At 38.6% G+C, this 16,133-nt stretch overlaps 1 protein-coding gene across 1 annotated transcript; it reads right to left on the reverse strand.

Moving 5' to 3' along the window:
- Positions 1 to 744: 744 nt before the first annotated feature.
- LOC128225690 (uncharacterized) lies at positions 745 to 13,333 on the reverse strand. The gene is made up of 22 exons (XM_052935599.1): positions 13,231 to 13,333; positions 11,557 to 11,737; positions 11,279 to 11,379; positions 10,839 to 10,943; positions 10,314 to 10,490; positions 10,002 to 10,117; positions 9,597 to 9,723; positions 9,308 to 9,466; positions 8,963 to 9,056; positions 8,555 to 8,690; positions 8,157 to 8,270; positions 7,490 to 7,597; positions 7,178 to 7,204; positions 6,986 to 7,030; positions 6,800 to 6,847; positions 6,500 to 6,586; positions 5,888 to 6,202; positions 5,522 to 5,728; positions 5,228 to 5,350; positions 4,573 to 4,668; positions 4,078 to 4,179; positions 745 to 784 (listed from the first exon to the last, which is right to left on the reverse strand). Exons 1-22 carry the CDS (start codon positions 13,331 to 13,333, stop codon positions 779 to 781), a joined length of 2,577 nt encoding a protein of 858 aa, XP_052791559.1. The 3' UTR covers positions 745 to 778.
- Positions 13,334 to 16,133: the final 2,800 nt, after the last annotated feature.

Here is a 16,133-nt window from a genome sequence, read left to right on the forward strand (position 1 = left end):
AGTCGGGCGCCGTGCGCATGCTGATGTCTGTTAAACCGGACGGCTCCCGGGGCGCTCCGTGTCGCTCACTGTACCGCGTGCATCGGTTAATGCCAAGCTGGGAATCCAGGATCTCCGGGGGCTTGCTTAGCTATAAGAATATAAATATTTGAAATAACTATACGTGTGGGGTTGTATTAAAGCGTAATTGCGAATACGTTTTTTCTATTTAGTGTCCCTGCGTAAATGTATTGAAATCAAATAAGCAAAATATTCAAAATATGTCCTAATGCCTAATTATATTTGTATATCAGTTTCAAATAAGACATAATATACATTGTTACACGAGATCAATGGACAGCATGCTCACTAAAGCTTTAACATAAGCTCTTGTATTTATAAACACTATTTCAACTGAAATCTATATAAGTTACAAAACACATTATCTGGCATAGAACGGTGTAAGATATGAAGAGGTACTGACTTGATTAATACTTCCAACAACCAGGAAAAACTCGTCATCTGACCCGATGTTGCGTTTGCCCTTTGACATGCCCTGAAATGGTTTAAAATAACGAAATATGAATATAGATAATGCAATAGATAGACACACCAGCTGTCAAAAACTGCCTGTTAATTGCACAAGCATGAAGAGTCGCAAAATGAAGGAAAGAGACACTAATGATAATGCTTGCGATTCAATTGATTTTAAGTTTTAAGTAGCCCATGCAAGTGCTACAAACCTGCATAGCGTTGTCTTCCTCGGGAATCAAGTTTGCATTGCCTGTCCAGGAAGACCTCAGCCCTGAAACAGACATGGCAACACATTGGTTGAAACGTAGCTCAATATTCGTACCTGGCTTTATAACGAAAAGAGCAGTATAAGTAAAATTCATCGCACTTATAAGGATATGTAAGTACGTGTGCTGATGTACCTCAAATTCATCACACTCAAAGCAATATGTCAGTGCATCTGCTGCTGTATCTCAAATACATCACACTTAAAGGCATATGTCAGTGCGTCTGCAAATGTATCTCAAATACATCACACTTATAGGCATATGTCAGTGTGTCTGCAAATGTATCTCAAATACATCAGACTCAAACGAATATGTCAGTGCGTCTGCTGCTGTATCTCAAATACATCAGACTCAAAGGCATATGTCAGTGCGTCTGCTGCTGTGTCTTAAATGCATCACACTTATAGGGATATGTCAGTGTGTTTACTGATGTACCTCAAATACATCACACTTATAGGCAAATGTCAGTAGGATTACTGATGTACCTCAAATACATCACACTTATAGGCATATGTCAGTATGTTTACTGATGTACCTCAAATACATCACACTTATAGGTATATGTCAGTATGTTAACTGATGTACCTCAAATACATCACACTTATAGGCATATGTCAGTATGTTTACTGATGTACCTCAAATACATCACACTTATAGGTATATGTCAGTATGATTACTGATGTACCTCAAATACATCACACTTATAGGCATATGTCAGTATGTTTTCTGATGTACCTCAAATACATGACACTTATAGGCTTTTGTCAGTATGTTAACTGATGTACCTCAAATACATCACACTTATAGGCATATGTCAGAATGATTACTGATGTACCTCAAATACATCACACGTATAGGTATTTATCAGTATGTTAACTGATGTACCTCAAATACATCACACTTATAGGCATATGTCAGTATTTTTACTGATGTACCTCAAATACATCACACTTACAGGCATATGTCAGTATGTTTACTGATGCACCTCAAATACATCACACTTGTAGGCATATGTCAGTGCGTCTGCTGATGTATCTAAAAAACATCACACTTATAAGGCATATGTCAGTGCATCTGCTAATGTATCACGATAACATCACACTTATATGGGTTTGTCAGTGCGTCGGCTGATGTATCTCAAATACATTCTACTTAAAGGGATATGTCAGTGCGTCTGCTAATGTATCTCAAATACATCCTACTCAATTACATCACACTTATAGGCATATGTCAGTATGTTTACTGATGTACCTCAAATACACCACACTTATAGGCATATGTCAGTATGTTTACTGATGTACCTCAAATACATCACACTTATAGGCATATGTCAGTGCTACTGTTTGAAAATCGGAGTCCATTTGCTATCGATAATCGAATCGAATCAGATCAAGTAATTCGATTTACTATCGGACAATAATCGAAAGTTCATATAATCATTTAGGAAATACATTCTATATACATAGTATAATCATGATCATTTAAATTGTTTAATCTAAAATTAGTATGTGTGATGCTATAGTCGTGCTTATTGCAACAGTAAGTAAATATCCATAACCTTTTTCTGTCTTAACGAAAAAACAAAACACATACTAAATAATTGCACATCAATTGCAAAATGATGCACACCGCATCAAGTATGTTATCTTAGCATTTTATCCATGTAAAACATATTGAATATTTGTGAACCAGCTTAACATTCAATAACCTATAATATGGAAGATTTCATAAAAATATCTTAATTTCATAATACTTCACAAAAAAGTAAATTTGTTTATAACAAACGATACCACAAAAAGGTTTCAAAAACAGAATGCATCGAGCCGGGATCCCCGGTATTTGCAGGTTAGATCAGACCCACTACACCATAGATACCGACTATTGGGGTTTTATGAAATATATATACAATTAAAAACAATTTATTTTGGGAGACCTTGTAAGTTTTTAAGCAAAAGTGTTTACATTCACCGCATTTGTGTTAGAGACTGATCTCCCTTGTTAAAATGAACTCAACGAGAATTTACCGGATGGAAAAATTGACATGTAACCTTATTTTACCGCGTAACTAAAATACGTAGTTACCGGAAGTAACATTAGCGACATCGATTTTGGACAACCACTATCGATTGTCGCCGACTAAGCATTGTCAGCGACGATTTATCGATTGTACTCGATAATCGTTCCATCACTAGTCAGTGCATCTACTGCTGTTTCTCAAATACATCACACTTATAGGCATATGTCAGTATGTTTTCTGATGTATCTTAAATACATCACATGTATAGGCATATGTCAGTGCATTTGCTGATGTATCTCAAATACATCACACGTATAGGCATATGTCAGTATGTTTTCTGATGTATCTCAAATACATCACACTTATATGCAAATGTCAGTGCATCTACTGATATATCTCAAATACATCGCACCTATAGGGATATGTCCGTGTGTCTGCAGATGTATCTCAAATACATCACACTTATAGGCATATGTCAGTTCGTCTGCAGATTTATCTCAAATACATCACACTTATAGGCATATGTCAGTTCGTCTGCAGATGTATCTCAAATACATCACACGTATATGCATATGTTTGTTCGGCTGCAGATGTACTTCAAATACATCACACTTATAGGGATATGTCAGTGCGTATGCTAATGTATCTCAAATACATCACACTTATAAGGCATATATCAGTGCGTCTGCTAATGTATCTTAAATACATCACACTTATAGGCATATGTCAGTGCGTATGCTAATGTATCTCAAAAACATCCCACTTACAGGGATATGTCAGTTCGTCTGCAGATGTATCTCAAATACATCACACTTATAGGTAGATGTCAGTGCGTCTGCTAATGTAACTCAAATATATCACACTTATAGGGATATGTCAGTGTGTTTGCTGATCTATCTCAAGTACATCACACTTATAGGGATATGTCAGTGTGTTTGCTGATCTATCTCAAATAAATCACACTTATAGGCATATGCCAGTGCGTCTGCTAATGTATCTCAAATACATCACACTTATAGGGATATGTTAGCGCGTCTCAGACTCATCACACTTATAGGGATATGTCAGTGCGTCTGCTAATGTATCTCAAATACATCCCACTTATAGGGATATGTCAGTGAGTCTTCCAATGTATCTCAAATACATCACACTTATAAGGCATATGCCAGCGCGTCTGCTTATGTATTTCAAATACATAACACTTATAGGCATATGTCAGTGCGTCTGCTAATGTATCTCAAATACATCACACTTAAGGGATATTTCAGTGCGTCTTCTGACCTTCCGTGTATTGTAGTCGATGTCCTCCAAAGGAGAAGATGTCTTACTTCTATCGCCGCCGACACTAAAGGCGACCTGGCGACCGGAGGCCGGCCTGATATACTGGAAAAGGTGCAGAAAGTTGTGAATGCATTTTTATTAAACAATTGTGAAGATGCAAGCAAAATCAACAAATCTCATTTGGGATTTGATATTGTAAAAGGTAAATTTTTAAAGCTTTATTCTCAGACTTAGTCATTGGCACTACAAACGGTTGCAAATGCTAGTTTTCCTATTAAGCAAGGGGCATAACTCATCAATTTCTTTTAATCAGAGTGGTACGTCTTAGTACACAATATTATGGCGCTTTGTCATAATGAACTCGTGTATAAAGTTGCATGTTTAAATCGAAATGGATTCTTATGACTGGTAAAAGTTTTTGGACGACGATGACCACAATGACAAACACATCACCCATAGCATAAATGCAACATCAAATTATACTTCATTCCTTACCACTGACTGCCGTTTATCCTCCTCCCCGTCTGTGCCGCTCGCCGGCTCGCCGAAGTCCCAGGAAGCCGTCGGCCCGAACTCTTCGTCCTTGTATCCCTTGATACCAAAAGGGGTTGGATTAGCTTATACAAAACGTCTTAGATTGGAACCAATTCAAAGTGTTTAGCAGTTTAGTTTCAAATTACCAGACTTACACTTATTACAATAACCAGAATATATAATTTAATTTCTATCAAGCCTGTACATTTTAAAGATGCACTCTTACTCTTAAATAGAATTACCACAATTGATATAATTGTTTTAATATACCAAAATGGATAAATTCATGTCAAAAGCAATGGTTCTTATTAGTGATACCAAGTTTAATTTGAAAGAAAAATGCAGAAAACACGGTATTTCTACCATATGAAATGATAGTAGATCAAAGTAAATCTTTTAGCATTCACCAATCATTTAATATTTTTGCGTTTTCAGCTAGTAAATACACAGTCATAATCTTGTTATTAATTATTAATATTTTCCAAAAGTGCATTGTTAAGTATGAAGTTTAAGGTTTATCACTCAAAATTTATGTTTGTTATTTATGTGTTTGTACTGATTTTGAATAAGAGTGCACAATTTTTTGTTTTACAGGATATCTACGCAGAAAACTTACCCCGACTGGACGACCGTCTGTGCTCCTCTTCAATCTCGGGAGTGCAAATACATTAAACCTTTTCCGCAGTTCCATCTGTTTCAGATAGATGTCTTTAGGAATAAGTTTACCGTCAACATTTCTCTGAAAAGATAAATAAATCCGTGTAGGTAAAATAAATATTCTGTTGCAACTTCTATGAATAAGAATTTGGGATATATTTCCAATAATTAAGAATATCTTACTGTTGCAATACCTTATAATTAACGTTTTTGGTTCGAATTCGGATTCAATATTCGATAGAGAAATCCATACCACAACATTCCCTTCCTTGTCAAAATGGAACCCGTCTGGTAGTTCCCCACTTTGACCCGGTGTGAATCCAGTGATTCCATATCCGGCCCAGACGCTTTCCTCTTCCATCAGAGCTGTCTCGATTTGGGAGGGCGAGCGCGCTTCCACTTTGACCTGAGTGTCCGCCGGCGCTACATGTAGAGTCTTTCCTTTGGGTTTTTCGTCAATCTAAATATGTCAGAGATAGTAGTAAGCAAACAAGCGTAGTTAAGCTACAGCTTAGCAACACAGTAGTATATCAGAATACGGGTGTGTGTGTAACAAAACTCGGTGAAAAATAATTCAGGACAATCGCAAATGATGTTCTTATTTACGAGATTTGCTTACAATGTCGTCAACATTTTTCGCTGTGTTTGTCTTCTCGTTCCAAAAGTCAATTTCATCCAACTCGTGCTCAATCTCTTTCTTAACAATGTACTTGTCCATGAACGGTGCTCCTCGAGCCAGCGGCTTACGCCGCTTCCGGCGACGCTGACCGTTGTCCGTGTCCGTCTCACTTCCGCTGACATCACTTTGCTGGCGGCGGCCCTTGGCGCGCTTACGCATCGCCTTCTTTTGGCGGCGGCGGTCGAACTCTAGCTGATCTTGCTGTTCGCGGGTCACGAGCGCCCCACCAAGTTCTCCCTCATCGTGTCCGTGTCGCTAACAAAAACAGACAGTAAGAAACATTGATTACAACGTCTAAAATATGAGGAAAAAAGTTTATCATTGCTGCAGACATGTATTTTTTAACTAAATAATAAATGTTTCGCCATAACTTAACCTGAATTTGAAGTTTGTATAAAAAATAAAACAATGACAAATATAAGGATTGAAAAGTATTTTTCGACGGTTAAATTTGCAAAATTCCCGAGAGTTGTAAAATAACGCCAATGCGAGTGTACTGCATGAACGCATAAACAATGCGAATCAACACAAACATGGCATGCACCGTCTCACCTTCCTGCGCTTCTTCCTGCCGACCACGTCCTTGGCGTTCGACAATCCACCCGGAGGAGTCCAAGTCGCACCTGCCAGCCGCCGCCGCTAAAAAGTAGAAATGTCAATACACTTGCTCACTTAAAAACATTGTGGTTCTATTCTATTACATTTCTTGCATCCATAAAAATCAAATATACATACATGTAACTTAATATAAAGAAAAATACATTTTAAGTGAATTAAGAATTACAAACAATGTTTTGACGGTGGATTTTTAGAAAATGAGGATCATGATAGGTCACATTTGTTTAATGATACCTTTTCCCTTAACTGCTTGGCCCTCTCCTCTTTCTGAGAATCGTCGGTCTGTGAAATAAAATATCATCCACATTGAAGCAACTGTTCGTCATCTTATGATCAAAATATACATACATCACGTGTCTATATAGCATGAGTACACACATTCATATCAATGTTATGTCAGTGATATATTCGGAAGCCTACCTCATATTCGTCACTGGATTCCGGTTCTTTAGGGTGCTTAATCACCTGAAATAGATATGAATTTAATATTTAATTAAGCTTTAATTAACTAGTAAAACAATGGAACAATGTTCATTTGCTTCCGATATGTTGACAAAGGAATATATTTGAAAAACAAAATACCTTTCAAGAAATACATATAGGAGCACATACCTTATCAACCATTTCTTCGGGGTCCTTCTGAAAAAAGAAAGAATTGGAGATAAGTATGTGCATGATGTATGCATGACACCTATTGGATTCAAATACTGTAGAGACGTTTCGTTGTGTAAAATGTTTTTCTTGATATATTTTTTTTGCGAATACAGCAAACCATACAATTGCTTTCCCCCAGAAAGATGGCATTCGTTGCTACAAACACAGATAAGAAAATACTACAATATGAAACAAAATATCAAATTTGAAGCACCGCTTTATTTTACGAATCATTTTGACGTTTATAAGGCGTGTATTCGGTATAGTTACCTTGACCTCCATTTTAATTCGGAGCTCCTCTGCTTGTTTCTCCTTCTTCCGGCGCTCCTCACGCTCGCGCTCCTTTCGCTCACGTTCCTTCTTAATCCGCAACAGCACCTAGTTAGGAAAGGAAGTCACGTTATAATTGATACCTCATCGTGATTATAGCATAATAATTTTAATAACATTCATAATGAGAACGCAGCTACTGAACAAACAAGGGCAAATTTCGTTTCTTTCAAATACAAATTCTTAAATGAGTTACATCAAGTAAGTGACTTGCTGTGAACATTATCATGATGACATTGCCCCTGTCTATTAGTACTGTAGGTGCTTTGATTACTCTTATGTTTGTTTAACTGACAGTTCTGGTATTTTTATTTATACCATGTTCATTTATATTTTTTTAAAAATGATATAAGGAGTTAACTCTTATAAGAAACAAAAATAAACGAATCATTCGTCGAACAGTAGAACAGAACTTTCTAGAAAATAACCCACTCTACAGAGGAAAAACAAAGCGCTGAAAGATTGCTTTGGTGAAATTAAACGCCAGTAAGTATTGAGTGGGGATGCTGTGGTTTGTCCATGAAATACAAAAAAACATCATTTGGCAGGTATGTGCTTCCGTAGAAGCTAGTTTTAAACGTTCCTATGATGTTTTTTCGTCTCTTACTTCGTCATCTTTGTCTGGTCGTGGGGTGGTCGGTGGTATAGGTTTCTTGCCGGGTGGAAACACGATGGGTCCCAAACTTTCACCACCTTGTATATCTTTTCGTAGCTGCACACTCTTGGAAAAAACAAGGTGAATTATATTAGTCAGGAAAATCCTAACCTTTCAATATTCAGCTTTAACAATTGCTAAGAACGTTCTGAAACTATTTTTATACACGGGATATGTGCGGAATAATATAAGTCAAGAGTACATTGTGTACTTCGTTTAATAATATTTTTTTTGTCAAAGTACATCGCATGCTTCCCTATTGGATGAAAAACTTCTAGGATACTGCAAGATTAAGATATTCCGTGATAATCCGCAATTATTGCTCATCTGTAGGCGACGTGCGCACGCACCTTTGAAGTCTCCACTCTTTTCTCTGCTTCCACGGGTTGTCCGTCCTGTAACTTTTTCCCGCCCCCAGGTTTCCCAATCTCCGTCAAATCAAACGTCCTCTCCCGGTCTGGTTTTTCCCGTTTAGACGGTTTATATCTGAGTGACCAGAGCAAGTAAATAAACGGCGTCGAAGTAAAGAAATATGCTTTTGAATATTTACGTTTTGAAGGTTTTTTGACTACGAGTTAAAAAGATTTTAATAATATACAGTATGCGTTTTTTAATTTTTAACCATGCTGTTTATTCCAAAAGGCTGCTGAACAGCATAAAGATGTAAAGCAGGTATATTATTGTCAAAGTTAAATTGTAAATGACAAATGGTTATGCAAAAAGTATGCGTTATCGGAATCAAAAGCGTTATTTCTTACGCTGGGTCCTTCCCGTGCCTGATGGTTTTCATGGCCTCCTTTTCTTTCTCCCCATACCCAACCAGACTGTCCGGGGTCGATTGCCGGGAACCCTCTGGAATTTAACCAAACGATTAATACGAGTGATGAACATTCTGTACTATACCTCGGATTTTCATCAAAACGAAACACTTGAAGTTACTGCTGTTCCATTCTTACGGATGCATTGATCCTATATTTAATACCAAATTTTCTCATTTCAATCCCGTGACTTGAAAATACAGCCTATTGGAACACTTCAACACTTATATTCTATGCAAAACCTGACAAACAGACGAATACAATTATTAATCTGATGCATCTCACCTTTCTTAAGCATCTCCTCATCATCCAAGGACGCGACGGTCTTGCGCATACAAATGAAGACAATAATGATAGCAACAATCAGGATTAGCGCCAAGATACCAAGGACTATTAGTGCGATCACCCAGCCCGCCAGACCACCAACGGCCTCCTCCTCTGGGCCTGGAATCGGAGTTCATAGATAAGCATTTATATAATCATACATGTATATGATGACGATGATGATAACGACGACTGATACCAACGATTCTTAACGAGGATACCAACTGACCAACCATACAAGTCCACCTACCGCATGTGAAATATGGGGTCATGGTTAACCTCTGTCCGCCACTGGTCACCGCCGTGGATGTCTGAGAGCCCTCGCACTGTTCCGGAAGTACCGTCGCTTGCAACGTCCCGTCGGAATAAAGAAGCGCCTGAAATAATATATAAATACCAGTTACAGTTTCAGAAACGAAATGTGATGATTCAAGTACATGTATATGGTATTTGGCTAAAGAAATCCGTGTGGAGACTGGCCACTTTTCAATTTACTCATATAAATAGTTGTTCACTGCACTCAAATAGTTCGAATTTACTTGCTCTTAAGCGTTTAAAATTGTCTCTATTTTCCATCGAACATTTGACAAATGTTTTAACACAATCTGTACCCTTTTATTTATCAAAAATGAAGCTTGAAAACTAATCAAATCACCCAGCATGCAAAGCGATGAGTGTTGATGCCATCCGTACTAACGTCCGCGTTGTACGTTAACGTGAAGGTGTCAGTCCCAGAAGAGTCCGTGTAGATGGAGTACATCTGACCACCACCTTGAAATAATTCACAATGCTGTCGTAAATCGTAATTATCAGAATTCCAAAAAATATAATGCAAATGATGACACCACAGAAAATCAGGAAGTGGGTTGCTTACCACCTACTAGAAACTGTCATATTATAAGCGTAATATTTTTTACATAATAGTCAGAAATTTCCACATCTGTCACTGGAGAGACCCGATTCTTACTTGTAAAGCCGAGGTACTGAGTTGGGTCAGAGTTGCCGAACTCCATGAGTGTCTTGTTGGTACACGTGTCAAGTGTACAGTTCTCCACGGTAACCGCTGACAACAGCACCTCGTATGTTACACTATAGTTCCCCAACGCAAGGTTCGGCAGTTGCATCGCCGCACTCGCCACAAAACCTGGTTGAAGACGAAGTTGATTACTAGTTTGCAGTTGACTTTATTGTCCTGTCGGGCGGGGAGCCAATATTTATATTTACATGTAACGCATGATGCTTTAGTAAGTTCCTTTTGCACTCACCGCGGGTAAAATTGCGTTTTGTTTAAATAGTCATGGCGATTCATGGTTATTCTGTATGCATTAAGAGTATGAACACTGATTTCTTTTATATCTGTCTGCATAAAAAGTGCATTTATTACAAATGGGGACATATATTATGACACCCTCTGCATAGAGAATTTCTGGCTGAATAGAAAGAAAACTACTGAACTTTGTTCGCAACAACATCAATTCAAAATAAAACGTACCATCTTTGACGAGGATTTGAACGTTCGCGACTGTTTCGTATCCGATCTCCGAGCACGCCCCGTCAGTGTTATTGGTGAACCGCTCCCCGGTATCATCATCAACAGCTGGAAACATATAGTTCCATTCTCAGATATACGCAGGGCGCCGATTAGAAAATGAGTAACAATCAAAGAAGAAGAAGAAGAAGAAGAAGAAGAAGAAGAAGAAGAAGAAGAAGAAGAAGAAGAAGAAGAAGAAGAAGACGAAGAAGAAGAAGAAGACGAAGAAGAAAAAGAAGAAAAACATAGAAAGTTGTAAAAAGGACATATAGTATAAAAACAACAAAGAACATACATAGTTTATATATAATCATACGGTAGCTGTGACACAACAGTTTATCATAAAATATTTGTTTCTAACTTCCAAACAGACTGGTTATAATGCTTTTATGGACGTATACCTGTGGCGAAGTAGAATATGTAGCTGTCTGTGTTCTCGTCACTGATTGTCCGTATGTCCAGGCACACGGACACGTTCATAAACACTTCCTCAAAATTCGTCCTGAAAATACAAATTGCTTAAATTCGTACGGGGCTTCTTTTAAAGCAAAACAGGAGAAATAGCGGGTACATTTACCATACTTGTTAACAGTTCTTGGGTTCTTTTTTACCCATTCAACAAGTGAAGACTAGTCGGTACACAACACTTTAGGCCCTATAATAAAAGCCATGCACTCACCCTAAAATGTACTGTGTCCCTGAACTCTGCTGACAAGTAAGCGTCGCCACGTTACTTGAGTAGGACAGTGCCGCCTCGAAGTTGGAGACCTCGGTTGCTCCGCCGCTCGTAGCCACTGTCCACGTGCCGCGCGTACTCGAATGCCACGTGCCGTCACTTAGCGGCAAGGTACATTGGCCGTCTGGGTTTTGGAAGGTGATTTTTTTTAAATTATTTACAGATGAAATGAATTGCCTATAAAATGATGTATAATAGATTGTTATATTAAAAGTATGTATTAATTTTGTTAAATCTTATTTGGGAGAAAGGCTGCATTTTAAAGTAATGTAATTCATGTCCTTTTGACAAAGTTGCGGAAACCGCACCAGTTGTATTTTTGTCGACAAGTAACAAATAGCCCTAAACAATCAGAATGAAATAATGTCGAAAACAATGGTTCTTATGAAGGATACCAAGTTTATTTTGAAATAAAGGTGCAGAAAACACGATATTTCTACTTTATGAGACGATAGTAGATCACAGTAGGTCAACGATAATGTTTGTCATAAATGTGTATGCATTGCTTTTAAATAAGAGTGTCATTTTAAAAGAATATGTATAAATTCTAAAGATTTTTTGTAACATGCTATTTTAAATAGTGATAAATAGTGATAACGGTACAGTAAAGCCTGTCTAGTAAAAAGAAAAAACTACAAACGTTTTCCATATCGGGATTTGTTATTTAATAATGCGACGTGAAACAGAGAAAATATGTGCTTACCTGTTAACACAAAGAAAAGTCCAAAACAACATAAAAATAAAACTGCCGAAGACATAATTGTAGCCATTCTGGAACTTGAAGATTACTTAAGTATGCTTATTTTTTTCTCATTTTGTCTTTAAACATTATTACTTATACCGTCAGCCATTTTGTTTCTAAGTTAATTAAGATCTTTGTTTTAACAACGATCAAATATCTGTTGAGATTTTGGGTCATTATTTGTGGAGTTTCTCCCCTATTGTTCTAAACACAAAGGCACCGTCACGCACATACGCACGGACTCTCTCAATCTGAAATTAACCTGTGCACTAAACGTTTCCTAAAAACTGTTTGTCAAAATTTCATTTGTGTTTAAAATACCCACCGAACGTTAATGGTATACCGTCAATTTTTCTTTTGGTAAATACAATACAATACAATACAATACGTTTATTTCGGCTTTATAGCAGTGAAAAATAACATATGAAAAGTGGTGAACAGAACTTAACAAAGGAATGCTATGTATAAATAAACATATGCATGAGGTGTTGTTACATACATGTATATTATTCCAATATAACAGTACAAAAAGTCAGATGAAGGTATAATTTCGGGTTCAATATTTAACTTAATATATTAAGTTCCAACTTAGTAAATTGCAAAGACGTCATAGTGCGAGAGGGGAAAAGTTAATAATGTTGCCTTGGTAATAGTTCCAAGCCATTTTTATAGCTTTCATGTAAAACAGCAACAAATAACAGTTTTATATTTGTTTAACGAATCAGGTAGTAATTTAGTTTGAAGAACTATGTGATAATCGATGTATTGTTTTAGTAACATGTCCAACGCTAAATGCTCCCGATAGCGGCAGTTTTGTCTTGGTTACTGATGGTATGGTGACGAGGACAGAATATTCGTGTGTTGATGGTTACTACCTGGACGGGAACAGTTCACGTGAATGCCTGTTGTCAGGATCTTGGACGGGAGTTCAGCCCAAATGCCGTTAGTATTGATAAACCCCGGCAGGCATCGCTCCATACTGTATTTATCTTTATTAATGTAAAATATATGTAATTCATACTTACCTTTGTCTATTCATGGAAAGATATTTTGAAGTTTTCAAACCTTGGCATTTTAGGCCAGTGCTTAGCGCCATCCTGATATTACAGACGGGCTAGCCCTGTGTCCATCATGCCAAGATCATTAATAGTCACTAAGTGCTGTTAGTAATATTATCCTGGATAAAGTCCATTTTTTTCAAGCATTGTTCATGCAAAATATTTAATAAGTACCAAGTTATTTAGTAAATTATTGATGTACAGGTTTAACATTATTTGCATAACATGTACTGATCTCAAACCTGTTGTTTTATGGCACTAACACAGCAAAACGTAATAACTCTTGTCGGGAATTTCACAAAGTTCACATATTTTCTTTGTAATTCAGCGTGTACACCGCCATTTTACCTTTGAATCTTGGGTAATCCTGAGATAGTTTTTGACCTTTCAAGATTTCAAAACTTGACAAGTTATTCTTACTTGAGCGTTTGAATCATGTCGTTCCACAAGGTGATAATGTCTCTTAGTTAATAATCCATTATTCACATGAAATGCACTGATAATTTATTGTTGTAATCCAGTGTGATGCTTTAAATCCTTTTTCGGAAACTTCACGGTCATTTGACAGTTCGTCCGCCATCTTGAATATTTTACAATGGCTGTCAGCCAATCGGGTCATTTGACCCGATTCTGGGTCATTTTCGGTCGGGTCAATTTGGGTCAGGTCATTTTTGACCGAGATTTTCGGGTCATTTAACCATAGGAGTATATAAGGCCGTGAATTTTCAGTCTCAGGACAGTCGAATTTGGATCATTGAACAAGCTGCCTGCATATTATTCTTAAAAGGTTAAAATCAACCTGAATATTTAAATAGACAATAAATAAGTAAATATAAACTACTTACAAGTAATAAAATAACAGGCATTGATTTTATATTGAGTTTGTAAACAACTTTATACTGATAATAATATTTTACTGTCTTACTACGACGTGCTGTGTCAACGTTCATATAAGCCAACGCGTTTTGCTGTGTACGGTGCCGCTGATTACTACCGTGTATTATATCTGATGTTTGATGTCTTGATGCATATATTTATTTGCTCCAAAAATAAAACGTAAAACGTTCATTGCGTCGTCATTTTGGCTAGGTCGTAACAATTATTGCTTCAAATACTTGGTCACCCTAAAAGGGACAGTTGATAGCGTTGACGGACCACGGGGCTATGTCGTAACATTTATTGCTTCAAATACTTGGTCACCCTAAAAGGGACAGTTGATAGCGTCGACGGACCACGGGGCTAGGTCGTAACATTTATTGGTGGCAGCGGTGGGATCTGTTATAATAGCAGATCCAGCGATACGAACTACGCCAGACGAAGGGTGTTGTAACATAGTCACGTACTAGACGCGATAGGTCAGGGGTTTAAAATTATCAAGAATTAAAGGAATTCGCGTCATGACTGATCCAAGGGAGGTCGATAGCGGGGAGGTAATATTTAATAACCCAGAGGCGGCCGACGATGCCGACGAGTATGCCACACTGGACTCCGCGTCCGAGGCCGGGTCTACAACCAATGACCCGCCAGGTGATTGTGACGAGGGGCCATTACGCGAGGTTATGGTAGGTGTCACGGGGGCTTTGAAGGACGTCGTTAGGGAGTTACAGTCCATCAAAAGAGGGATGGCTAAGTGTAAAGATGGGTCGGGAGAGACGAGGACATTTTGCACAAATAACAGCAATGTAAGTGAGTATGACAGTAGTAATTCAAGGAACAATCGCAAGGAAGGTAATAAGCATATTTCAGGTCAGGCCCTTAACGCAGATGCTCCGTCTTATGTGCGCTGGGGGACGACGTACTACGGCGCCGGCCGAACGGAAAGGGATGTTGACCACACGTGGGATGCGGGTAACCCGACGGGGACACCATATGGCTACAACGCGACGGGGTCGACGCAACGGGAGGGATATGCTGTATCAAGCTCCAGGAACACGAGAGCAGGCGGAAGTAGTTGGGAATCGGACCGGATGTACCACGGGCCATACACGCAGCCTGATAGGATACGCGATGCCCCCTATTTTCGCGAAGGAACTGCGAGGTACCCACCAGTTAAGCTGCCGGTGTTCACTGGTAAAGAAGACTGGGCCACCTGGCTGGCGCAGTTTGAAGCCATAGCCGGTCGTTTCCGCTGGTCCGAAGACGAGAGGCTTGATCAGCTACTGCCTAGGCTGGAGGGGGCAGCAGCACAATTTGTATTTTCCCAATTAAAGCCTAACACAGTGAATAACTACAAAGAACTTATTATTGAGCTAAATAGTAGGTTCAGGGCCGTAGAAACAGCCCGGTCATATGCCGCTAAATTTAGCAGACGGACGCAACGACAGGGGGAGACAGTAGAGGAGTACGCATCGGACCTCAAAATGCTGTACGACAAGGCCCACGGGTTTAGAGACCGGAAGACGAGGGACGAGGACCTCGTGCGGCGGTTCTTGGACGGGGTCACAGACGAGGAAATGCGGTTCGAGCTGGAGTTTAATAAAGAACCTAGGACGGTCGATGAGGCAGTTTACTTTGCAGTCAATTGGTTACAGATTCGGGGAAGAGATAGAGCTGACAGAAAAGGGCGTTATCAAGCAAGAAGAGCATACGAGCCGCAGTGGGACAAGCATAATGGTGACCATAGGGTACCCGAACGGCGAGACACCTCAAGACAGTTCAATGGACAGAGGAAAGAGAATGGACTAGGGACAGATCAAAAGCGAGATGAGCTGCAAAATAGT

This window comes from Mya arenaria, chromosome 3, assembly GCF_026914265.1.
Source record: "Mya arenaria isolate MELC-2E11 chromosome 3, ASM2691426v1".
In the NCBI taxonomy this organism is placed as follows: Eukaryota; Metazoa; Mollusca; class Bivalvia; order Myida; family Myidae; genus Mya; species Mya arenaria.